The sequence below is a fragment of the Ctenopharyngodon idella genome, chromosome 20, assembly GCF_019924925.1.
Source record: "Ctenopharyngodon idella isolate HZGC_01 chromosome 20, HZGC01, whole genome shotgun sequence".
NCBI lineage: Eukaryota > Metazoa > Chordata > Actinopteri > Cypriniformes > Xenocyprididae > Ctenopharyngodon > Ctenopharyngodon idella.
Genome location: NC_067239.1, coordinates 33,233,578 through 33,259,996, shown reverse-complemented (window position 1 = coordinate 33,259,996; position 26,419 = coordinate 33,233,578). Strand labels below are relative to the sequence as shown.

At 33.6% G+C, this 26,419-nt stretch overlaps 1 protein-coding gene across 2 annotated transcripts in view; it reads left to right on the top strand.

Annotated features, from left to right (window-relative positions):
• LOC127502406 (polyphosphoinositide phosphatase-like) overlaps positions 1–26,419 on the top strand; it is a 71,443-nt gene that overhangs the window by 414 nt on the left and 44,610 nt on the right. The window contains exons 2-10 of one of the 2 annotated variants that reach the window (XM_051875328.1): positions 486–578; positions 2,539–2,637; positions 4,653–4,776; positions 8,468–8,624; positions 11,320–11,370; positions 13,537–13,682; positions 14,676–14,804; positions 17,724–17,824; positions 20,914–21,076. In XM_051875328.1, coding sequence (XP_051731288.1) covers positions 516–578; positions 2,539–2,637; positions 4,653–4,776; positions 8,468–8,624; positions 11,320–11,370; positions 13,537–13,682; positions 14,676–14,804; positions 17,724–17,824; positions 20,914–21,076 — 1,033 coding nt within the window. In that variant the 5' untranslated portion in view covers positions 486–515. Of the gene's footprint in view, positions 1–343; positions 579–2,538; positions 2,638–4,652; positions 4,777–8,467; positions 8,625–11,319; positions 11,371–13,536; positions 13,683–14,675; positions 14,805–17,723; positions 17,825–20,913; positions 21,077–26,419 lie in introns of both variants that reach the window. The other variant, XM_051875329.1, reaches the window with a different exon arrangement.

Here is a 26,419-nt window from a genome sequence, read left to right as displayed (position 1 = left end):
TTCATTGAAGTGAAATCGACTTTTTAAAAAATCTCTATTTATATTCATTTATTTATATCTTTGAGATTTAATTGGAATGACCTCATTTTGGTTTATGAATAATAATATAATCGATAAATATTCTTTTGCATTTGTTATTCAAGTATCCTTGCAGGATAATCGGTGTAAATTTTTCTTATTTTTTCTTCTGGAAAACATGTAAATATATCATGTAGCTTCCAAATAGCAGGCTAAATGGAAAAAGTAAGATGTGGAATTGCTCATTCAGGTCATTACTAAATAAAAACATGATTCCTGGTTTCTCTTATTTTATTTTATTTTTTTAAAAATTGATATTTTGCAGATTCTGCAGGGGGAATGAACTTGAATTTATGATCTGTAGCCATAATAGAGGAGTTTAAGAATATAAAGCGTTACGACACTGGAAGTCCTCTGATCTGTGAGTCACTTCTGTCTGTGTCTCATCTGCTGTTTACTGTCTGAAGTGTCACTGGTTGGACTGAAGCATCATCATCATGCCCCTGACAGCCACTGTGATTGGAGGAGTTCAGAAACTGGTGCTTTACGAGACCAGAGCTGTGAGTCACATTTCATTTATTATTATTGAAGGATAAATGGATTGCTTTGAAAAAGGTCTGGACTTTTAAAGGATTAGTTCACCTAAAAATGAAAATAATGTCATTAATTACTCACCCTCATGCCGTTCCACACCCGTAAGACCTTTGTTAATCTTCAGACCACAAATTAAGATATTTTTGATGAAATCTGATGGCTCAGTGAGGCCTGCATAGCCAGCAATGACATTTCCTCTCTCAAGATCCATTAATGTACTAAAAACATATTTAAATCAGTTCATGTGAGTACAGTGGTTCAATATTAATATTATAAACCAGAATATTTTTGGTGCGCCAAAATAACGACTTATATAGTGATGGCCGATTTCAAAACACTGCTTCCTGAAGCTTCGGAGCGTTATGAATCAGCGATCAGCGTGTTGAATCATGATTCGGATCGCGTGTCAAACCGCCAAACTGCTGAAATCACGTGACTTTGGCGCTCCGAACCGCTGATTCAACACGCTGATTCATAACGCTCCGAAGCTTCATGAAGCAGTGTTTTGAAATCGGCCATCACTATATAAGTCGTTATTTTGTTTTTTTTGCACACGAAAAATATTCTCGTCGCTTTATAATATTAATATTGAACCACTGTACTCACATGAACTGATTTAAATATGTTTTTAGTACATTAATGGATCTTGAGAGAGGAAATGTCATTGCTGGCTATGCAGGCCTCACTGAGCCATCGGATTTCAACAAAAATATCTTAATTTGTGTTCTGAAGATTAACGAAGGTCTTACAGGTGTGAAACGGCATGAGGGTGAGTAATTATTTTCATTTTTGGGTGAACTAACCCTTTAAATACAGGGAACAACATATAATGTGAATCAGAATCTCATGCACATTTGAATATGAATATGTCAATACCTTCTGAAAAGCACAATGTGCTCTGATTGGTCGGCTGGAGCAGTGTGTAGTGATTGGTGCAGCGCTTTGAGCGTGTTTGGGAAATGTCCCGCCCCTTACCATAACCAAACACTGTCACTGATATAGAGAATAATAATAAGCTTTTACATGCTCAGACAGCAACATTACACACTAAAGAAAGATGAACATGGACAAAAAAGTAGAATAGGTGCTCTTTAATAAATGTTATTATTGTGAAATGTCACTCTGTGCTACTAGATGGCAGTGTTTAGCTGTCATCAAACTGAGGCCTTTCAGTGTCTTGCGATTCTGCTCAGAAAGAGCTATTTTAATAAAAGATTTCTCATTGTATAGTTGTACATTTAAAAGTATGTCTAATCATTATAGGAAAGAAAATATTAATAGCTGCCATACCATGCCTTGTAGTGTTAATGTAGATGCTTTAATTAGACACTATTTGGGTTTTCTTCCATTTTTAATCAACATTTATTTATTTTTATTTATAAATTAACTTTTTTTGCAGTTCATTTAACAGTCCTGTTGTACAGTGTTCAAATTACCAATGTTCTCAAATAATCTCTCAGTCAGTGCAGTACAGTGTGAATCTATTGGGTTTCTTTAATATTATGCTGTATTTTACCCATCTTTTCACCATTAAAGCACAGAACAGGACAGACTGGACTATTTATGATCGCAGCTGCACATTCATAGACTATAATAACGGTCAGCGCTGCACTAATGTGAGAACACGTTAAGACTGTCTGTCTTTATCCTCAGTGTTCTCACTATGTGTCATTTTTACTGGGAGGCTTTAATGTGTCTTACCTACAAATCTGTCCAAATAAAGAGCAAACAGGCTCAAACTGAACTGTTTTTCTTTGTATTCACTCAGTAACTCTTTAACATATAATTTTTTTTCTTTCAATTTCAGGATGTAATGTGAGACACATTTCCAAGAATTTCACCCAATCATTTGATTTAAAAATAGGAGTTTGATTTCAGTTTGTTGCTTGTCAAAAACAGTTCATTGATAATTTTTCTTTTTTTCAGAGGTATTTTCTTGTGGGGAGTAATAACGCTCAAACTAAACATCGCGTCCTGAAGATCGATCGCACTGAACCACGAGATCTGGTCATTATTGATGATAAGGTGAGCTGCTCTGATAGTTTTGTCCTTCTCACGATATCACACACAAACCCACCTTATGTCTTAAATGAGCATAAACAGGTGATAAATAAAACACTTGTGTACCAGTATATTGGATCCACGCAGCTCTTAAAGTGACAGCAGCCTAATATTCCTGCTGCGCCGGTGTCTGCATTTTAATGTTAATCAAACAACTAAAGAAAAAAATCGCTCACTACTCTTGACTAAACAACTTTTGTAACTTTAATAATGATTAATGTATATTTAATTTATGCAATGAAAAATATTTTACATTTGATTATTTTTGCACCTGAAAAGCAGTTTTTTTATATGCATCTTTGTTCTGTTGTATTTGTATATTCACGTTGGCCTGTTGAATGTTAAATGGATCCAATCCATGTTCAATAGAAATTATTTGCCATAAGAGAGTAGTAGTAGTTTGTTAATATTGGAATCAGCCAATAATTGTTTGTTAATATCGTTATCGGAATCAGCCAATAGTTGTTTGTTAATATTGGTGTCGGAATCGTCCAATAGTTGTTTGTTAATATCGGTATCGGAATCGGCCAATAGTTGTTTGTTAATATTGGTATCGGAATCTTCCAGTAGTTGTTTGTTAATATCAGTATCGGAATTGGCCAGTAGTTGTTTGTTAATATTGGTATCGGAATCTGCCAGTAGTTGTTTGTTAATATCGGTATCGGAATTGGCCAGTAGTTGTTTGTTAATATCAGTATCGGAATCTGCTAGTAGTTGTTTGTTAATATTGGTATTGGAATATTCCAGTAGTTGTTTGTTAATATCGGTATCGGAATCTGCGAGTAGTTGTTTGTTAATATCGGTATCGGAATTGGCCAGTAGTTGTTTGTTAATATCAGTATCGAAATCTGCTAGTAGTTGTTTGTTAATATTGGTATCGGAATCTGCCAGTAGTTGTTTGTTAATATCAGTATCGGAATCGGCCAGTAGATGTTTGTTAATATTGGTATCAGCATCTGCCAGTAGTTGTTTGTTAATATCGGTATCGGAATCGGCCAGTAGATGTTTGTTAATATTGGTATCGGAATCTTCCAGTAGTTGTTTGTTAATATTGGTATTGGAATATTCCAGTAGTTGTTTGTTAATATCGGTATCGGAATCTGCCAGTAGTTGTTTGTTAATATCGGTATCGGAATCTGCCAGTAGTTGTTTGTTAATATTGGAATCAGCCAGTAGATGTTTGTTAATATCGGTATCGGAATCGGCCAGTAGGTGTTTGTTAATATTGGTATCAGCATCTGCCAGTAGTTGTTTGTTAATATCGGTATCGGAATCTGCCAGTAGTTGTTTGTTAATATTGGAATCAGCCAGTAGATGTTTGTTAATATCGGTATCGGAATCGGCCAGTAGATGTTTGTTAATATTGGTATCGGCATCTGCCAGTAGTTGTTTGTTAATATCGGTATCGGAATCTGCCAATAGATGTTTGTTAATATCGGCATCGGAAGCGGGTAGTAGTTGTTTGTTAATATTGGTGTCAGAATCAGCCAGTAGTTGTTTGTTAATATCGGTATAGGAATCGGCCAGTAGTTGTTTGTTAATATCAGTTTCGGAATCGGCCAATAGTTGTTTGTTAATATCGGTATCAGAATCGGCCAGTAGTTGTTTGTTAATATCGGTATCGGCCAAGAATATCCAATCTGTGCATCCCTACAACATTTCTATTACTCTCAATTTTCTCATCTAATATTTACATTGTAATTTATTTCAAATATCACTATTGACTATTCACTAAATCAGTATTTGCTCTGTGGTGGAAATAACATTTTAAACCTTTTAGGAATAAAACATTTAACTTGTTTGCTCTCTAGTTAATGTTAATTTCATCTATGGACAAAAAAAAACATGCTTTCGTTTTATCCCTGATGTGAATTGATCAAGAGGAATTCACTGTTTTTATGAGTTTATAGTTTTGTTCAGTGCAAATATTCTTTATTATGTGTCTGGATGTTTAAACTGTGATTGTATGTGTGTGGCAGCATGTCTACAGTCAACAGGAAGTTCGGGAGCTGCTGGGCCGCCTGGATCTGGGCAATCGCACTAAGATCGGGCAGAAGGGATCCTCCGGTCTTTCCAGAGCCGTATCTGCCTACGGCATTGTGGGTAAAGACATCCTCAAGCCTTTTTTCCTTGTTTGCTTGAAGTTTTATTTCCTGTGTTTATTCATCCTCTGTCTTGCCAATTAGTTGTGCGCTAATGCAATTAGCCGCCGTTGTAATTGTGCGATTTTAAGAGCAATCGTGCAGGCACGTGTTGTCTAAAGGTCAGGCAAACACTTCAGAAGTGCCGGATGCCCACGCTGTTTACCTGAGATGCTTCGCACGCTGGCACCCTGTTGCTATAGAAACACCACATGTGAATGAGAGCTCTGCCCACTCTCGTGCCTTTGATGCCTGTTTTTCACCTGGCAAACTTTTTCAGCTGGAAGGCCACAACAAAACAACGTCCTTTTCACCGATTCTGTCTTGAGTCATCATTTTGTTCATTTTAATTCCTTTGAAATGAGCTCAACTGCTTAGTTGGTGCATTATTAAAGTGAGACAACAGAAACTCTGACATGAAATGAATTTATTTTTTACCTTCTGGATGATTTATCACCAACTTGTGTTTCCTGGTCAGTGTTGTTTTAGTATTATTTCTAAACTATTAGTATTATTAAAGTATTTATTAGTATGTTAAATTTGCGTTTTAGTAATTTTGTTGTGCGCTTTTGTCACGTTTATTAGGTTTTGTTTTTAATATTGCTAATTGGCTTTAATTTATATTTATTTTAGTTTTAGTAATTTTATGTGCTTTCGGACTTTTTTTTATATTTCTATAGCTTTAGTTTATATTTATTTCAGTTTTAGGTTTAGTGATTTTTGTTATGTGCTTTTGTTATTTATTTTATTTTTTTAAAATATTTCTATTTAGCTTCATATTTATTTCAGTTTTAGTGTTAGTAATTTTATGTGCTTGTCATTTTTATGTTTTATTTTTTTAAATATAAATTAAAGCTAATTAGAAATATTAAATTAGTTTTAGTAATTTTGTTATTTGCCTTTGCCTTTGAAATAATATATATATATATATATATATATATATATATATATATATATATATATATATATATATATATATTTTAGTATCACAGTCGGCCAGTAGTTGTTTGTTAATATCGGTATCGGAATCGGCCAGTAGTTGTTTGTTAATATCGGTATCGGAATCGGCCAGTAGTTGTTTGTTAATATCATTATAGGAATCAGCCAGTAGTTGTTTGTTAATATTGGTATCACAGTCGGCCAATAGTTGTTTGTTAATATCATTATTGAAATCGGCCAGTAGTTGTTTGTTAACATCGGTATCGGAATCGGCCAATAGTTGTTTATTAATATCGGTATCAAAATCGGCCTATAGTTGTTTCTTAATATCGGTGTTTATTTCAGTTTTAGTAATTTCAGTCATTTTATTGTGTGCTTTTGTCATCTATTTAGCTATAATTTGTTTTGTTTTTTTTTTGTTTTTTTTCAGTTTTATTTGAGTAAGTTTAGTAATTTTGTTATATGCTTTTGTTATTCTTATTAATTAGTTTTTTTTATATTTCTATTTAGCTTTATATTTATTTCAGTTTAGTAATTTTAGCATTTCAACTTCTTTTTATTAGTTGCCAAGGCAACGTTTCTAATTTTTGTTTAATTTTTTTTTCTGCCAAAAGTTCATCAAGTTTCATCTAATAGGCCTATTTATTTTTTACTTTGATTTATTCATTTTACATTCATGCATTTGGCACTTCATGCATTCCCTGGGAATCGAACCCATTACGTTGGCGTTGCTAGTTTCATACTTTACCGTTTATTTACTGTTTATATTATTTCAGCTTTATTTCAGTTAGCAAGTGATTTGGAATAATTTTAGACAACAATAAGGACAGGTTTAGCTGGCTTGTGGTTTTGTCTGCACACACTCATAAGCAGGTGAAGCCGCTCGCGGACAGACCGACTGGTGTCACGCTGAACCCGCAGGTCAGAATCACATGAACGCGGTCGACGCTGTGAGAAACTGGGTGATGATCTCCAGGTCATGACCTACTTCTTCTGACACCCATCTGGTGAAATCTCAGTTTTAGTCGGGTTAGTCATTGAAACTGGGTCTTATGCAACCTCAATTCGCCTCTAATCACTGCTGAGGGAGTGGGGCGTCATGGCAATAATAAGAAGTGAGAATATAGTGCACAAACAACGGCAGATCAGAACATTGATGTGTGTCATTTATGACACACCCGATAGATGTGATTGTGTGATGAGAAACAACAGTCACAAACACGGCGTTTGATTACACCCTCACGTCTCATCATTAGAGTGATGTGTTCGCCTTAAATTGTTTACTGTACACTTATGCTTTTTTTTTTTACATCTTTATTTAGTGTGTAATGTTGCTGTTTGAGCATGAAAAAGCTCTGCAGAGTTCCAGTTCTTCTCTATATCAGTGTCACTGTTTCTGAACTCCATTTAAATAATTCATACGCAGAATAAAGGGGCGGGGCCTGGTTGAGTTAGTTAGTAGTGTGTTGAAACTGGCAGTTATGGTAAGGGGCGGGACATTTCACAAACACCAATCACAACACACTGCTCCAGCCGACCAATCAGAGCACATTGTGCTTTTCAGAAGGAGGGGCTTCATAGAGACAGGAACTAAACAGGGGTGCGTTTCCCAAAGTTCTGTCGTTACCAATAGAGTTCAATGGGACTTACGACCATAGTTGGCTAACGATGCTTTTGGGAAACGCACCCCAGAGCGTTACTGACAGACTGGGAAGAGAGGAGCTGCAACAATGGAGAATATGAGGAAAATAATAAACATTCAAGCAGGAAAACCTGCTCTAGTAGAGCCCAAAAACAACATCAAGACTAAAAAAGGCATAATATGGCAAGTCTTTATTTGTGTGCCGTGTGTTCATATAATTGCGATTGATCTCAGAAGAGACTCTTGACGGTCACATGAGCTTTGAGACACTTTAATGAATATTATTTCATCTTCTTTTCGTACAACACAATGTGTATGTATTTTTTGACTAATTCATATTCATAATTAATTTTATGTAACAGCAATAAGAAAAGTCCATAAGAGAGCTGTTTTGTATTTGAAGCAGCTTACATAAACAAGCTTTGATCTGAAAAATAAAAATGGCAACACTTTACAATAAGATCTCATTAGGTGATGCATTAGCTAACATGATCTAACAGTGAGAAAATATTTTTACAGCATTTTATGTTTTATATAAAAAAACAAATGTTTTCATGATAGCTAATCAAAATAAAATGCATAAATGTTAAAAGATTAATAGATGCTGTACAAAAATATTTAGGCCTAGATTTAAGATTTATGTTGATTGTAAGCAATTTGAATACATACACATATATTGATGATAATAAACTATGCCATGATTTTTTTTGAGGGCACTCGTTTCATTTATGTATGACTGACAAATATTAATCACATTAATTGAATTTTAAGTGCAGTTCAAATATATAAAAATATTTTTTAAATGAGAAGTATTGTTCATTGTTTTTTTTATTATTAATATTTTATTTTTATTTTATTGTTTTATTTTAATTTAATTTTATTAACATTTTTATTATTTTATTTTTTAATATTATTTTATGTTTTGTCTTGTTATTTGTCATGAATGTTGTCATGGTAGCTGGCATGGCGCTAAGTAAAACAAAATTAAACAAACAAACGAAGAAAACTAATGCAGTTAACTAACGAGACCTAATTTTCGCTGTTATTTACTCTCATCTCTCATGTCTTTCAGGTTTTGTGCGGTTTCTGGAGGGTTACTATATCGTGTTGATCACGAAACGTCGTAAAATGGCTGACATCGGTGGCCACTCGATTTATAAGATTGAAGACACGAATATGATCTACATTCCCAATGACTCTGTGAGAGTCACACACCCTGATGAGGCCCGGTGAGTCACCTTATACTGAGACGTATTTGATAATAACAATAAAATCTGAGCATTAGATGTATTGAGAATGACCAATAAGATTATACATATTTGGTCACATGATGCTGTACTTGAGAGTGTGTATGCTGATTATATTAAAGCCTACTGTATCATGCTTGATACGCACATTTCTAAGGCCTCTAAAATGATTAACATGATGAAAACTTTGCAGATAAACCTGTCACACACAATCTACTACAGTCCTTCTGTCGTCTGATTTATGGTTTAGCAAGTAAAATCAGGGCCTAAAACTAACTTTTTGCAACATGGCCAGTGACTTAAGAAAATTTACCGGCCATAAATATTTTTTACCAGCCATGAAACAGGCAGTTATGACAACCAACCATAACCAAGAAGTTTCAGGTACAGAAATTTAATAAAGTAATCAAACAGATTAATCCTTATTAAAGTTACAGAAGTTATTCATTGAGTGAATTTTCTTTGTCTTTTGTTCAGATGAACCTTAAAGTGTTAGTTCACCCAAAAATGAAACTTGTCATTAATTACTCACTCTCATGTCGTTCCACACCCGCAAGACCTTTGTTCATCTTCAGAACACAAATTAAGATATTTTTGATGAAATCCGATGGCTCAGTGAGGCCTGCATTGACAGCAAGATAATTAACACTTTCAGATGCCCAGAAAGGGAATGCGACGAGAATACTTAACAAAACAACGACTTTTCAACAATATCTAGTGATGGCCGATTTCAAAACACTGCTTCAAAGCTTTACAAATCTTTTGTTTCAAATCAGTGGTTTGGATCACCAAAGTCACATAATTTCAGTAAACGAGGCTTTGTTACGTCATAAGTGTTTCGAAATTTCAATAGTTCACGTGACTTTAGCAGTTTGATACGCGATCCGAACTACTGATTCGAAACAAAAGATTCGTAAAGCTTCATTAAGAAATGTTTTAAAATCGCCCATCATTAGATATTGTTGAAAAGTCGTTATTTTGGGGGTTTTTTGTCGCACAAAAACTATTCTCGTCGCTTCATAACATTAAAGGGTTAGTTCACCCAAAAATGAAAATAATGTCATTAATTACTCACCCTCATGTCGTTCCACACCCGTAAGACCTTCGTTAATCTTCAGAACACAAATTAAGAAATTTTTTTGTTGAAATCCGATGGCTCAGTGAGGCCTCCATAGCCAGCAATGACATTTCCTCTCTCAAGATCCATTAATGTACTAAAAACATATTTAAATCAGTTCATGTGAGTACAGTGGTTCAATATTAATATTATAAAGCAACGAGAATATTTTTGGTGCGCCAAAAAAAACAAAATAACGACTTATATAGTGATGGCCGATTTCAAAACACTGCTTCATGAAGCTTCGGCGTGTTATGAATCAGTGTGTCGAATCAGCGGTTCACATACGGAAGCAGGTTTATTAGGCTGCTGTCACTTTTAAGAGCGAATGCACGGATCCAATACACTGATACACAACTGTTTGCTCACTTAAGACATAATTGACTATGTTTACGAGGAAACTCGCCAATGCAGTCATTTTCAAGCGTGAGAAGACGTGAAAGAGAGTTGAATTCAGTATTCGTGCGCTGTATAAGATGCAGATTTCTGGGCGCGCGCTTCGTATGTGTGCGCATAGAAAAATAACGAGTTCCCTTTCACGTCTTTCTGCGCTTGAATATTAAAATTGCCAAGGCTTAAACTTTCGTGACGATGCAGTCATTAAAGGCTCATTATTATGATTTATATGGTTTATTAATAAACGTGCATTTGTTAATAGTCGACTAGCGCTTAAAATGAACGACCAGAAAAATCTTTAGTCGAGGGCAGCCCTAGTAGTAGGTCATTTGATGCTCTTTGCATACACAAAACTTACATAAATTACTGTTTTCAGTATGCGTGCTGTAGTAGTAGTGATAGTAAGTATGCTAGTATGTTGTTCCAGACTGTTTGTCTGTTTCTCACTTCTGGTTTTCCTCACACGCTGTGTCTGTCCTGCTGCGGTCGGTCACTCTGATCTCAGGATGCAATTCACACGTCTCTTATTTCTACCGTGTGTGTGTGTGATGACAATGGAAGCGTGCTATTCGTCACTCATGATGTGTGTTAGAGATTTACAATAACACAGAGTACTTTCAGTAGTACAGCCTGTAACTGTTGACTCGGGTAACGTGAGACGCCGTTTGCGTCTTAGTATCCAATTTAAGTCTGGCGCTTTAATGGGCTCTTTTCCTTCCGGTCTGCTTTTTCTTTTTTTCTTTGGTTTTTAACACCGGTACCTTGGCAGTACTGTGGTATTCTACCATGTAGATGGTAATTATTCAGTGGCATCTGATACTTTAGGATTGTAATGTCAGTCTAAGCATTCAACCTACATGGCCGGTCAAATGTTTGGAATAATTACAATTTTTAATGTTTTTGAAAGAAGTCTCTTCTGCCCACCTTTTGCTTTTTTTTATCAAAAATACAGTAAAAATTGTGAAATATTTTTACAATTTAAAATAACTGTTTTCTATGTGAATATATAGTAAAGTGTAATTTATATTCAGTGATCAAAGCTGAATTTTCAGCATCATTACTCCAGTCTTCAGTGTCACATGATCCTTCAGAAATCATTCTGATATGATGATTTGCTGCTCAAGAAACATTTATGTTTATTAACATTACCATGTTTTTCCACAGATATGTGAGAATATTCCAGAATGTGGATCTGTCCAGTAACTTCTACTTCAGGTGAGTGTTGAACTGAAGCGTCTTGTTGTTTTGAACGCGTCTCATACTCATAATGCCGTGGCCTCGCATAACTTCTCAGGTCATTGTAATGGAAATATAATTTCGTGAGCTCCTCAGATACGGCTCTCATGTGGCCTTACTTGTCCTTCTTTCCCCTTGCTTCTTTTCTCTGATCTGGCCACAGCATTTTCTTCTTAAAACGGTCTGTTGTTACTTTGATTTTAGAAAAGAAGCAGCTGAAATAACTCTATCAGCAGCCCTGAAACCTGTTTGAGCTCTTAAAATGTCTGAAAATATCAAAGCAAATCTCATTTGTTGTAAAGAAAATTGCACAAACACACTTTACAAGCAAAACATTTGACAAAAAAAAAATTGATAAAGCAATAGATCTAGTGTGAGATAAATGTTACAAACAGTTACAGTTTGTAAGAACTTGACCCGTGCTGGATCTGTTGTTTTTCATATGTTTTGCTTGTAAAGTGTGTTTGTGGATTTTTTTAGTTTTATGCCATTTTCAACCAAAGTTATAAAATACAGAAGTGATAAAATGTTTTCCTCACACATTGAATAGATGTAAGGTATAATTATTTTCAAGTTTTCAAGCATGTTTTTTTTTTAAGGTAAAATTTTCAAATGATCAAAGTTTAAATTTTCATTTTAAAGTCAATAAAGTCAATTTCAGACTTTAATGTGACCTTCATTCATCCATTTCTGGACAGTAAAACATACTTTTATTACATTATAAATTATTTTAATAAAATGATTTTATATATTTAAAATGTTATATTTTATTGTACACATGCTTTTTATTTTTATTTTGTATTTTATTTTATATTATATATTTTATTTTGCATTTACTTTTAGATTTAATTAGATTTTATTTTGCATTTTATTTCAGAATTTATTTTATATTTTATTATTTTATTATTTTGTATTTTATATTTAAATTTATTCAATTCCGTATTTTATTTCTTTTTCATATTTTGTTTTGCATTTTATTTATTTTTATTTTATTATTTTACATTTTATATATTATTTTTTATTTTTTTATCACTTTATTTTATTTATTTTTGTTTTATTATTTTATATGTATTTTTTATTTATTTGATCTTTATTTTATTATTTTATATATTATTGCTTTTTATTTTTTTGTATTTTATTTTATATTTATATTTTATATAATATATTAAGTTATAATATTTTATTTTGCATTTACTTTTAGATTTAATTAGATTTTATTTTGCATTTTATTTTATTGCAGAATTTATTTTATATTTTATTATTTTATTATTTTGTTTTATATTTAAATTTATTCAATTCCGTATTTTATTTCTTTTTCATATTTTATTGTTTTGCATTTTATTTATTTTTATTTTATTATTTTACATTTTATATATTATTTTTATTTATTTATTTTAAAATGGTTTTATCATTTTATTTTATTTATCTTTATTTTATTATTTTACATTTTATATATTATTTTTATTTATTTTATTTATTTTTATTTTATTATTTTTATTTTCAGGTCTTGAAAGTCTTAAGTCTGGCATATTCAAGTCTTTATTGATCTGAACTAACTAACTAACTAATTAATTAATTAACCCTGGTTTTGAATGTGGCTGTATATATGATTATTAATGAGGGCATTAAATGTATTGTTTAACCAAATTCCCTCAATCTGAGATCAGCTTCTCATCTCATTTCCGTCATGTACTTGCATTAATCCTTTTATTGGTCCGACTGTCACATGTTCATTAATGCCGTTTGACCTGCTGAACTCAAGAGTGTTATATGTTATAATTCACTGTGACAGTGTGTTTGACACTCAACAATCGTTCCAAACCACGTGTGAACAACAAGATTACATTCATTACACACTCACTGCAAATATACAAGATCTCATTCAATGGGAAACAATGTAACAAATTAGCAAAGTTTTAGCAAAGTACTTCAGACGTTTTGTTTGGTTGTGTCCCGCTTGGAAATAATTGCATGTGAACGCTGATGAACTTGTGCGTCTCTCTGAAGTTCATTCGGTGCACTTCATCTCTAAGCAACATGCTGTCACCTAGCAACAATGCATGCTGCGTCCTGCTGCTCAACAATAATGAGAAGTGATTATTTTTAGCCTGAGTGCATGTGACCCTTTGACCCTCTGGCCTTTAGTTACAGCTACGACCTGAGCCACTCGCTGCAGTATAACATGACGCTGCTGCAGATGCCATGTGACCTCGGAGAGACCGAGGAGCTCAACACCAGCGGCAGACAGGACAGCTTTGACATCTTCGAGGAGGAGGGACTGCCCACTCAAGGTGTGTTTGGAGAGCACTCTTGGGTTTTACTTATTTTATTGCATTTTCTTTTTTTATTTTATTGCATTCCTTTTTTATTTATTTTATTTTATTTTATATATTTATTTTTCAAATTTTAATTGTATAATTTTTTTTATGTTATTGTTTTTTTTATTTTATAGAATTTTATGTTAAATTATATATATTTTAATATTTTATGGTTAATTTTATATTCAATTTTGTATTTTATTTCATATTTTATTTTTATATTTTATTTCATATTTTATATATATATATATATAATAAAATATAATATATAAAAAAAAAAAAATAATAAAAAAAAAAAAAATATATATATATATATATATATATATGTGTGTGTGTATATATCTATATAATAAAATAAAATATAATATATAAAATAAAATATGAAATAAAATACAAAATTGAATGTAAAATTAACCATAAAATATTAAAATATATATAATTTAACATACAATTCTATAAAATATAATAATATAATAAATTAAAAAATAATAAAATATTTTATTGTATTTTTTTATTTTATATAATTTTGTTAAATTATATATTTGATTATTTTATGGTAATTTTATATTCAATTTTGTATTTTTTAATATTTTATTTTTTATATATTTGTGTTTTATATTTTATTTGTTTATTTCATATTTTATTTAATATATTACACACACACACACATATATAAATATATATAATATGTTATGTATTGGTTTATATATATATAAATTCATTTTTTTTTTTTTTTTTTTTTTTTAAATTTTTTATACCCTTCTGCAAAATACAGTTAATTTATTTTATTTTATTTTACTCATTTTTAAGTCTTGAAGGTCTCAATTCTGGCTTGTTTAGGCCTTTTTTTGTTTCTTTTCTTGTCTTAAGGAAAGGACTCCAGTTATTTATTCTGTTTTAATAGTCAAACTTTGTTTTGTTTGTCTTGTATTGTGTGTGAATTGTTAATTGAGGTGTTTGTTTCAGTTGTTTACGGCTTCAGTAACGAACCCTACGCTAAGTATGTGTGGAACGTCCGTCTGCTGGAGAAAGTCAAGGACATCGTGCATCCTGATTGGCTGTTGTACATCATTCACGGATTCTGCGGCCAATCCAGTATCCTCTTATAAATTGAGTGTGTGTGTGTGTGTGTGTGTGTGTGTATTTAACTCCAGAAGTGAGCTAAATGTTTTTAGTATTTTATTCTAAAATTCCCCCCAAAAAATTATTCTAGAGTTTGTGTTAGTCTCTGGTCTTTAACATTTAGCTTTATTTAAAAAATATGCAGTAAAAGTGTTGGGATATGTAGACAATAAAATGAAAGTGTTTTATTCTATAATGGCATCGCATGAGGTGATCTGTGACCGTGTCCATCTGGCTGTGGTCTATAGCGCGTACGGATGTTCATGATCCTGGTTCATACAGATGAACGTCTCTAACCTCACAGGCAGACAAAACAAAGTCTGTGCCCGTTTCACATTGATGCACATGCATGTGTGTGTATGAGATAACAAAATAGAAACCGCATCCATAAACTAAACGTAATGGCAGCAGGTGCGCACAGTTTAATCAGCATTGTTGATTTATCATGGGAGCAATCTAGTGTTGCAGTTTCTTTCCACATACCATGATGCAAAATACTGCTAAAACTTACTTTTTAATGTATTTTTTCAATTTTTTTCCAATTGCAATTTTTTATTTACTCTATTTTTTATTTTATACCCTTCTGCAAAATACAGTTAAAACATACCACTAAATACAGATAAAACCTTTATTTTGTTTTATTTTATTTTATTTTATTTTTGTATTATATACCCTTCTGCAAAATACAGTTAAAACAGACTAATTTAATTTAATTTAATTTTTCCCCTGCTGAATATAGCTTCTACTTTTTAATGTAACTTAATTATTAGTTTTTTTTAATTGTTTTAATTAATTTTTTTTTTATTTTATACTCCTCTTCAAAACAGTTACATTTATTTATTTATTTTATTCTCTGCTGCAAAATGCAGTTAACACATATTTATTTATTTATTTATTTATTTATTTTCATTGTATTTTATTTTATTTTTCCCCTGCTGAATACAGCTTCTACTTTTTAATGCAATTTAATTATTAAATAGTTTTTTGTTTTTAAATTGTTTTAATTAATTTTATTTATTTTTTATTTTATACTCTTCTTCAAAATACATTTATTTTATTTTATTCCCTGCTGCAAAATGCAGCTAAAACCTGCTTCTTAATGTAATGTAATTTAATTTATTTTTTTTGTATTTTAATTTATTTTATTTTATTTTATTTTTTTGTTTTATACCCTTCTGCAAAATACAGTCAAAACATACCATAAAATACAGATAAAACCTTTATTTTGTTTTATTTTATTTTTTTTTATTATATACCCTTCTGCAAAATACAATTAAAACAGACTTATTTAATTTAATTTATTTTTTTCCCCTGCTGAATACAGCTTCTACTTTTTAATGTAACTTAATTATTAAATTTTTTTTTTAATTTTTTTTAATTGTTTTAATTAATTTTTTTTATTTTTATTTTATACTCCACTTCAAAAGTTTTATTTATTTTATTCTCTGCTGCAAAATGCAGTTAACACATACCATTAAATTCAGATAAAACCTACTTTTAATGTAATTTATTTATTTTTTATTTTATTGTATACCTTTCTGCAAAATACAATTAAAACATATTTATTTATTTATTTATTTTCATTATTTTATTTTCCCCCTGCTGAATACAGCTTCTACTTTTTAATGCAATTTAATTATTAAATTGGTTTTTGTTTTTTGTTTTTAAATTATTTATTTTTTATTTTATACTCTTCTTCAAAATACATTATTTTATTTTATTCCCTGCTGCAAAGTGCAGCTAAAACCTGCTTCTTAATGTAATGTAATTTAATTTATTTTTTTGTATTTTAATTTAATTTAATTTTTTATTTTATTCCCTGCTGCAAAATGCAGGTAAAACTAACTTCTGATGGTATCACGTGTCTTCTTGTTGAGTTAGAGGGTTTATCGGCTCAACTACCTGCTGGTGGATCTGGTTTTGACCTGCTAGTTCACCTATTTCACCTGTTCCAGAAATCATCTTGATATGACCTGTTTTTCTCAGAAAGTTCAGGAGGGTGAAAACAGCTACAAAACAAGCTAAAGAAACACAAAGAGAGAAATAATCATCCGGAGAAAGTCTCGCGCTGTTGATTGCTTCTGTCTTCGTAATCGTTTCTCCTACCTCCCCTGTGAGGAGCCTGAACGAGCGGTGAACGAGTTCATAGATGTCAGCGGCATTATGGGAAACAGATGAAGACGCTGCCATTGCGCTCTGAATGATTTAATAGCCAAATGAGTTTATAGGAGCAAGATATGAACGAACTGTGAACCACACAAACACTTGATATATGAGTAATATGGAGATGATATACAGAAGTTTGGGGTCAGGAAGGTTTCTTGAAAGAAATAAATGAATACTTGATCTATTTATTGCATCCTTGCTGAATAAAACTAATACTAAAAATTTATAATGTTACAAAAGATTATATTTCAAATAAATGCTGTTCTTTTGAACTTTCTATTCATCAAAGAATCCTGAAAAATAAAATGTATCACAAAAATATGACATAATATAATAATCATAAATGTTTCTTGAGCAGCAAATCATCATATTAGAATGATTTCTGAAGGATCATGTGACACTGAAGACTGGAGTAATGATGCTGAAAATTCAGCTTTGATCACAGGAATAAATTACACTTTACTATATATTCACATAGAAAACAGCTGATTTACATTGTAAAAATATTACACAATTTTTACTGTATTTTTGATCAAATAAATGCAGCTTTTGAGCAGAAGAGACTTCTTTCAGAAACATTAATAAATCTTACCGACCCGAAACTTTTGACGAGTAGTGTGCTTGATTAAACCCCTTTATAAACTAAACTTCAGATATGCTGCATGTTTATATCAGATGATTTGTGGATGTATTTTGTGTTGTGCTTCCTTAAACTCTCTGTTTCAGAGTTGTTGATCTACGGTCGGCCGGTGTACGTCACGCTGATCGCCCGGCGTTCCAGTCGCTTCGCAGGGACACGTTTCCTCAAGCGAGGAGCCAACTGCGAGGTACGCTGTTGCCATGTGCTCTTCTTTAGTATGTTTGTCACGTGCGAGCGTTACTCGTCCAACACAAGCTCTGGTTCTGCTGCTGCTGCTCTTCTGTATTTATCTCTGTGTGTTCAGGTGGGATTATGTAATGTTCGTTTGCTCTAAAGCTGTCGGCAATTAAAGCTTCACAAAGCTTTTACTGCTGTGATGCTTTATGATGGTGAAGGTGCTTTAAAAGTGTAGACTGACAAATTTCACTACAGTCTGAAACTACAGTCAAGCTCATAAGTAGCTATTTAAGGGGACCGTATGCTTGTTTAAATATAATTTAAATACATAAAAAATTTTTAATTAATAAATCTCAATTAAAGGTGCAATATGTAAGAATTTTGCAGTAAAATATCCAAAAACCACTAGGCCATTTTGTTCACTTGAGTACTTACAATATCCCAAATGTTTGCAACTATTTGTAAATTGTGAGAAAATTGCAATTTTAACCAAGGCTCCGGGACGTGTGAGGAGTCACCTGTCAATTGCGTCATACCCGCGTTACCCTCGGTTTCCGGTTTATTTTGTAGAAACCATGGAAACACCAAAGACGCTTTAATATGTTACACATTTTAATAGAAAAGGGAACAACTGTTTTGATATATTTATAGACAGAACACTAAATATTGTTATATAGCTCAACACGTTTAGTCTTATTGCTTAAATCTAATTTTCTTGATATTTTGCGAGTACCATGCTTTACCATGCCTCAGAGAAAAACACTATTTTGTGAAGTAGCTAACATAGCATAATCAGATGCAGCTTTATTTTTAGTAACAGTAATACAGAATTTTCTCCATCATGCAATACGTTTTAAAATTAATTGCATGCCATTTATCAACACAAGCCATCCAGCATTTAATATGATATTCTAAAATCGATCTATCTTACTGCAGTGTGTAACAGTGTCTCACAGCAGCCGCCGAGCGAACGCACAGAGTAACGTTATATATTTTCAACACACTCAAATGTATTTAATATGATAAACAGAGCTGTGTTACCTCATACTCATGACCGGAAAAACGGAAGCAGCGCCGGCAACTGTGTCATAATAAAAGTCCCGCTGCTCGTGAGGCGTGTGTTGTGCAATCGCTCCAGCGTCCTCGTTCAGCTCCCACAACACTCGGTCCTGCTCTGCTTCAGACTACAGTAACGTTAATAATCACATCCATGAACATGATTTCTTCCCAAGTCCTATCCCGATTCTTTTGCACCATCCGTTGAGGTGAAGACCACATGTCCCAAGATTCCACACTCAAACTTGGCGTCATCAAGCTACGCCTTTGTTTTGAATAGGCCTCTAGCAACCTCTAGTGGACAGAAATCCTACATACTGCACCTTTAAAGTATTAAAAGGGTGGTTCATTGCGATTTCACTTTTTTTAACTTTAGTTAGTGTGTAATGTTGCTGCTTGAGCATAAACAGTATATGCAAAGTTACAGCGCTGAAAGTTCAATGCAAACAGAGATATTGTCTTTTAAAGTTATGGCAGTTTAATGCCTACAAAAACAACCGGTTTGGACTACAACAAGCTTCTTCCTGGTTTGGTGACATCATAAACCCTGCAATTAACATAAACCCCGCCCATGGGAACACTCAACATAGTGGGCGAGGCCATGTCACGCGGCATTATGGAAGAGTTGTCTAAACTGGACGCGCGCGGTGCGACGCGTCAATAGATAATAGATCCAATTATAATAATCAGTTCAATGCTGGATTTGCACAAAGGCTATTACTGAAAGATGAAGCAGTTCCCACTTTAAAAGCAGAAGCTGCTGTTTATGGGCCCCAAACTGTAAGTACGTTTTATTGTTTGTACATGTCTTTTAAATTATGTTGATATTTTTTTGGTTGCATCAAGGACGTAAACAAAGACCAACGCGTTTTTGCTTCACTAGCCAGTTAGCTAAATTCTATTGCATATTTCTCCAACAAACGCCAACAAACTTCTATGTTCATAGACAAACAGTTGTTCATGCTATAAATTAAACAATCCCTTTACAAAAATGCTACTACTCAGTTACAGTAAAGCTTTAATCAGGATAAAACCGTATATTGAAAGCTAACATAAACAGCAGTGACATTACAAGTGACAGCATCTGAACACTTTGACACACATAGAAACGGAAATACTTACCATTCAGAAACGTCCTTTAAAAGCCGTGCTTGCAGAGGTTCTGCTTGACCCTCTTCATTACTGCTATCTGGGTCTGATTCGGACTCAATTTGATAGGGCAATATAGACGCCATTATTTACATTCCCACAGAAGCACATGTAACAACTAATGGTAAGGGGCGTGGCGTCTCCGGACGCTTCAGCGAATCACAATACACTGGGTCAGCTAACCAATCTGAGCCCATTGCTATTTCGGAGGGAGTGGTATCATAGAATCAGGAAGTCAAACCGGCCGTTCAAATGACAATGGAAACATAATAATGTAGAATAAAGGTAAAATATATGAAAAATACACCGTTTTTTTTTTTTTTTTTTTTTTTTAACGAAGCATTAAGACATGTTAAACTGCGCCCCATAAATACAATCAAGCCTAGAAAAAAAAAAGTGAACCACCCCTTTAAACCAAGTGGATAACATACAATATGTGTATTTCCCTTCTGTATAGCATGCAAAAATCATCTTACTAAGACATATTATTGGCAGATATTGATATTTATATGCATTTTATGTCAGTATCAGTTATAAACATCTCATTGATTTACATTACAAGCTTCAGAATGTCATCTTTTTATCCATATAAATATCAGCATCTGCACCAAATTGCATATTTTTTTCTCAGTTTGAGCAGTTTTTTCCTCCGTATTCTCACTATATGAGCTTTAAAAGCTCTTATACAAGCTTTTTATTTTTAGATAATTTTATATATAATATATATTTTGTCTAAAGATTCCATAAACTGTTCCATTTCAGACAATGAGTCAGGCATTACAGTGTTAAGAAGCACTCTAACTTTTTAATGGACAGGCGGCAATAGTATGAAAACAGTGAGTTTTTAGCCGTACTGCTACTGTACTGTGATGGACTGCATGTGTGTGTTTTTAGGGCGATGTGGCGAACGAGGTCGAGACGGAGCAGATTATCCACGACGCCTCCGTCATGTCGCTCACAGCGGGCAGTTTCTCCTCCTGTGTTCAGGTCAGAGGTTCAGTTCCTCTACACTGGTCCCAGGACATCTCCACCATGATGCCCAAACCGCCCATACGCTGTAAGAACCACTTCCTCTTTATTACCTCACCACTACTTCCTCTCTTTCTAGCTCAGAACTGTGGGTTGTGTCCCAAATGGCATACCGTACAGTATGGGCCAGATTGAACTTGTGTCAGCACAGACCGTCTTTTGTCTTTAATATATACTTATACTAAGCACTACACTCTAAAAAATAATGTGTTACTCAATAACGCAACAGTTTACATCAATTATTTTGAGTTATGACAACTTTGAATGAAATTATGTTTAACTAACAAACTACATTGAGTTAGAGGAACTTAATAATTTGCAGCATAAACAAATTTTTAAGTTGATTGAAAACATTTAAATGTTTTCATTACCTGCATGTATAAATATAACACCTTAATGTTGGTTAAATGAATAATTAGCTCAACAATATATACAAATAACACTTAATTCATGTGCAAACTGTCATGCTGGTAAAAAGCCATATAATTTGAGCTGACCTGTGACTTTTTAATGGTTTCCAAGATCTCCAAGAGTTTGAAGTGGATTTTAGTCAACAAAAAGACATCAGGAAATAATATACATGCTTTACAACTTATTCAGAGAAATGACACTGACTGTGTATGGATTTAAATACATGAAGCTTTATTTCCAAGCTTTTATTCTGACGCTCTGAGCGAGATGATGCATGGTAATCCTTGGTTTTTAATACAATATAGTGCAGTATAGTAATAGGGGCTTATATGTATTGTAATTAGTGCTGTCAAGTGATTAAAATCTTATTAATTACATGATGTGTTTAATCACAAATTAATCGCACATCAAATTTGGCTGAGAAATAACCCTCAAAAGATCATTTAAAGTCATTATTGTGTTAAATGAGAAAAGCATCAAATAGACAGTAGCTTTAGAAAAAAAAATATTTATTTGTTTCAACAGAATTTGCGCACTTTTACACACTTTTAGGCTTCAACAGCCATGATTTTATTTGTCATAAGTTGCATCTGAAGTGGTATTTAGATATATTTACAGATCAAAACAGTTTGGTTACCAGAATTCTTCAAAATATCTTCTTTTATGTTCCACAAAAGAAAGTAAGTCATACAGGTTTGAAACTAAACAGAATTATAATTTTTGGGCAAACTAAATTTAAATTAAATGATACTCTAAATAAGAAACTAAAACTGCCAGTAGGTGGCGGTAAATGTCTAAATGACTAAGTCATTGAGTCATTCATTCATTCAAATGGCTGATTCATTCAGGAATGAAGTAAATGGCTTTCTTTATGAATGAGTCATTGAATCATTGTTTCACCCAATTGATTCGCTCAAAATGCAGATTCATTCAGAAACAAAACACCGCTGTGTTGCTCGTAGACACACAATAGTTCTGATTTTTATTGTGTGTAAAATATAGCACAATATTAACTTCTTATTTATTGAACTGTTGTATAAAATCAATATCCTATTTGCTATTCGGGATAACTAATCACTCATTACTCGTGTTGATATTGCTTAACTGTATCATAATATAAATATGAGACAATAACTCATACAGATTAATTAGAAATGAACGATTTCTGTCCAAGAAGACCATAAACATTACAGATAATCTTATATTGTACAAATGTGTAACGTACGGAAACATCTAGTCAGAGCCACAGTTTCCTGTTAATACGGATGGGTTAAATTGAGATTTTTGAGTTTGAGTAACCACAAATTGCCAGACTGTTCTAGCCCAATTTAACCTCAAACAGGTTTTTCAAGTAGTTTGTGAACATCATTTGCTACTTATGGTTTTTAAATGTATTAGCAGATTATTTTCTGTTTAATGACATCACCAGGGCCGTCTGAGGATCTCTCATCTTCTCTTGCATTATTTTTTTTTCCTGCATGCACTCATCTTGGGACTGCTGAACCCATTTCACTGCTTCTCCTCCAGAGCAAGATGACATTTCATATGCACAGCGGCTCAGGCAGACACACGCTGATCCAGCTGCGCGCTCGCTTCTTATCTTAGATTGGTTCCCGCCAGCGTCCTCGACCTCTCCGTGTGTGTGTGTGTGTGTGTGTGTGTGTGTTTGCTCGGGTTGGACATTTCCGCTTCAAACAGGAGATTCCTGTCCAACACAAATTGCATGTGATGCATCAATGCTTTGAAAGCATTGCAGAGCTGCAGTCTGTTATTTGCAGGACGTTCAGAATTGCGCAAGTTCCGAATTGAGTTTTCTTTCACTTCTTCTTGCACTTAAATTATTTAAAATCCCTGGAATGTTTAAATTGGCAAGACTTAAAGGGTTAGTTCACCCAAAAATGAAATTTCTGTCATTAATTACTCACCCTCATGTCGTTCCACACCTGTAAGACCTTCGTTCATCTTCAGAACACAAATTAAGATATTTTTGATGAAATCCGAGAGGTTTATGACTCGTCCAAAAACAGCAATATAATCAACACTTTCAAGGTCCAGAAAGGTACTAAAGACATCGTTAAAACAGTCGACGTGACTGCAGTGGTTCAACCTTAATGTTATAAACTAAACAAAAACTGGAGAAAGGGTGTTACGCAAGGCTCGAGTCTTGGCCCGCTTTCATTGATTGTTTGGGGTCCTGCGAGAAGATGAGCCACGGTTTTTCTCTTTCACCGCTAGCGTGCATCACGCTGCCATTTCCACGAGCTTTGTCTGACCTGATTGAAGGACTTTTCAGTGAACAAGCATTTGATTACACCGACTTTGATTACGCGGACTTTATTCAACAATATCTTCTGTTCTGTGTCATTCTCGTATGCTGTTTACATTCAGAGCTTCCAGGTTTCCACGTCTGAACGCCGACTCATTATTGGCCAAAGCTGTTCGTGTGATCAGCACGACGCACGCGTGTGATACCAACGCAGGAGCCGGCCAATAATGAGTCGGTGTTCTGACGTAGAACCTGGAAGCTCTGAACGTAAACAGCATACGAGAATGACGCAGAAGAGAAGATATTGTTGAATAAAGTCGTTATTCTTGTATTGTTTTTGCGCACAAAAAGTATTCTCGTCGCTTCATAACGTTAAGTTTGAACCACTGCAGTCACGTCGACTTTTTTAACGATGTCTTTAGTACCTTTAGAGTCATATACCTCTCGGATTTCATCAAAAATATCTTAATTTGTGTTCTGAAGATGAATGAAGGTCTTACGGGTGTGGAATGACATGAGGGTGAGTAATTAATGACAGAATTTTCATTTTTGGGTGAACTAACCCTTTAAAACACGTGCAAGTGATTTAACTTTCATGATGACGCCCATTCGGGCCAGTGATAAATAAGTTAAGTGTCCCGACCGTCTTTCATGCTGCCCAGTCCTTATTGTCGATCCCTGAATTATGAATTATTAAGTGTCTTTTAAGACAGTCAGATCCGACTGCACTGTTTCTCCTCACTTTTTGGCAAATTGAACCGACTCTATAACTTAGGGCTGCATGATTATGACAAAAATCATAATTGTGGATTATTCCCTTGAAATTGTAACTGCGATTATTAATTACGATTATCACAATTACATTTATAACCATTGTTTGAAGCAACTACATGCCATATTTTTATGTAAAAACAACAAACAAGCTGAAAACACTCTGTTTTTGTTATTGGTTTTCTGTAGCATTAAGCCTCAAATGTCAACTATACATTAGTTTGGTTTCTTCTTTAAATAAAAAAAAGTAAACATATGAGTGTAATAATAATTGGGGCTTTCACACCATGTTGTTTTAGGAACTAGCCACAAGGATGGTTCCCTGAGAACTAATGTTCCTATAAGGCCGTTTTCCTGGTTGCATTCGCACCGCCAGTAGGAACTCTGAAGTGACGTAAACTGCGCTTGTTGTTGTGACTTTTATTTTGACAATTACGATCTGTTAGTTTACGATCTGTTAGTTTACAATCTTTTTAACAGTCCTGTCTAATACAAAGAAAGTATACAGTATATAAAAAAGTATTAGCTTTTGCTGTGTGGTTGATGCTCAATGTCGCTAGCTGAGCAGAAATACGTATTCACGTTTCGCTTTGCTCCACTAAAAGTCGGGCTGGATTTTCTCCTCAGCGTAAGGTTCAGAGGTCCATCTATCACTGTTTTCCGTGTTTGTAGAGTTAGTTCGTGGAGTAAATATATAGGCTATGTACACAGCTTTTTAAAAATGGCTTATGTTGGTGTTTCACGTTTGTTCGACCAATCAGCGTACACTTACATCACTGGTAGTTCCTTTTGTGCTGGGTTAGACCTTTTGCACTCTGAGGTAGTCGTGATTCGCCTCTCACAATGTCACATGCTCTAAACACACCTCTTAAGCACGCAGAATAATGTAAATGGATATTTTTTTTGTAATCGCGCCATTGAACGATTATGAAATTGTGGCATTCGTAATCACGATTAGAAATTCGATTAATCGTGCAGCCCTACTATAACTCCAGTCCAGACATAAGCAGCATGTTCGTCTCGTTTTTTTGTTTTTTTTTTAATATGTTTGATGGGAACTAGTTTTCTCCTGTGCTTTATATCAAAAATAACACTCAGATACAACCCAAAGCTCTTAGTTATGATGAATTATATGTGATTTTCTTCATTTCCAGACTCATCATCCTCTGCACTTACTCATCTTTCTAATACATTATGCAATTTGCCTGATGCAATGTCCTTCTGACAGGAAAAAGATGAGGGTTTGTGAAGAATGTTTTCTGTAATTAGGTCAGTTCGATATACTGTTGGTTTAAAACATCGCTCACACAAAGGGGTTCCGAGATAACATATTGATTTTCAGCTAAACAAAAACTGGAGAAAGGGTGTTACGCAAGGCTCGAGTCTTGGCCCGCTTTCATTGATTGTTTGGGGTCCTGCGAGATGATGAGCCACGGTTTTTCCCTTTCACCGCTAGCGTGCATCACGCTGCCATTTTCACGAGCTTTGTCTGACCTGCTTGAAGGACTTTTCAGTGAACAAGCATTTGATTACGCCGACTTTGAATTTGCTTTGTGTGGCGTTAATGAATCCATGTAAAAGGGAGATTTGTGTATGCGAGAGAACCTCGTTCTCATAACCTACTTCTGGAAGTGTTTTGTGTGTTGTGCTCTAATCTGTTTATAGGTTTGCAACTGGATGGTTAGATTGTGGCAGACTTGTGACCCACATTATGACATAAAACCTAAGTCATGTAATTATGGGATTAAAAAGTCATAATTATGACATTTTATATTCAGTATTTTTATCGATTTGACTGCGAATGGGAACAAAACTTGAGATGAATAATTACACAATTGTCTTCTATAGAGCTGCTTTATAGCTGAATCGAATTTCTTTCATAATTGATGATTTTTTAAAACATCGACAGTGTTATTGAACTCA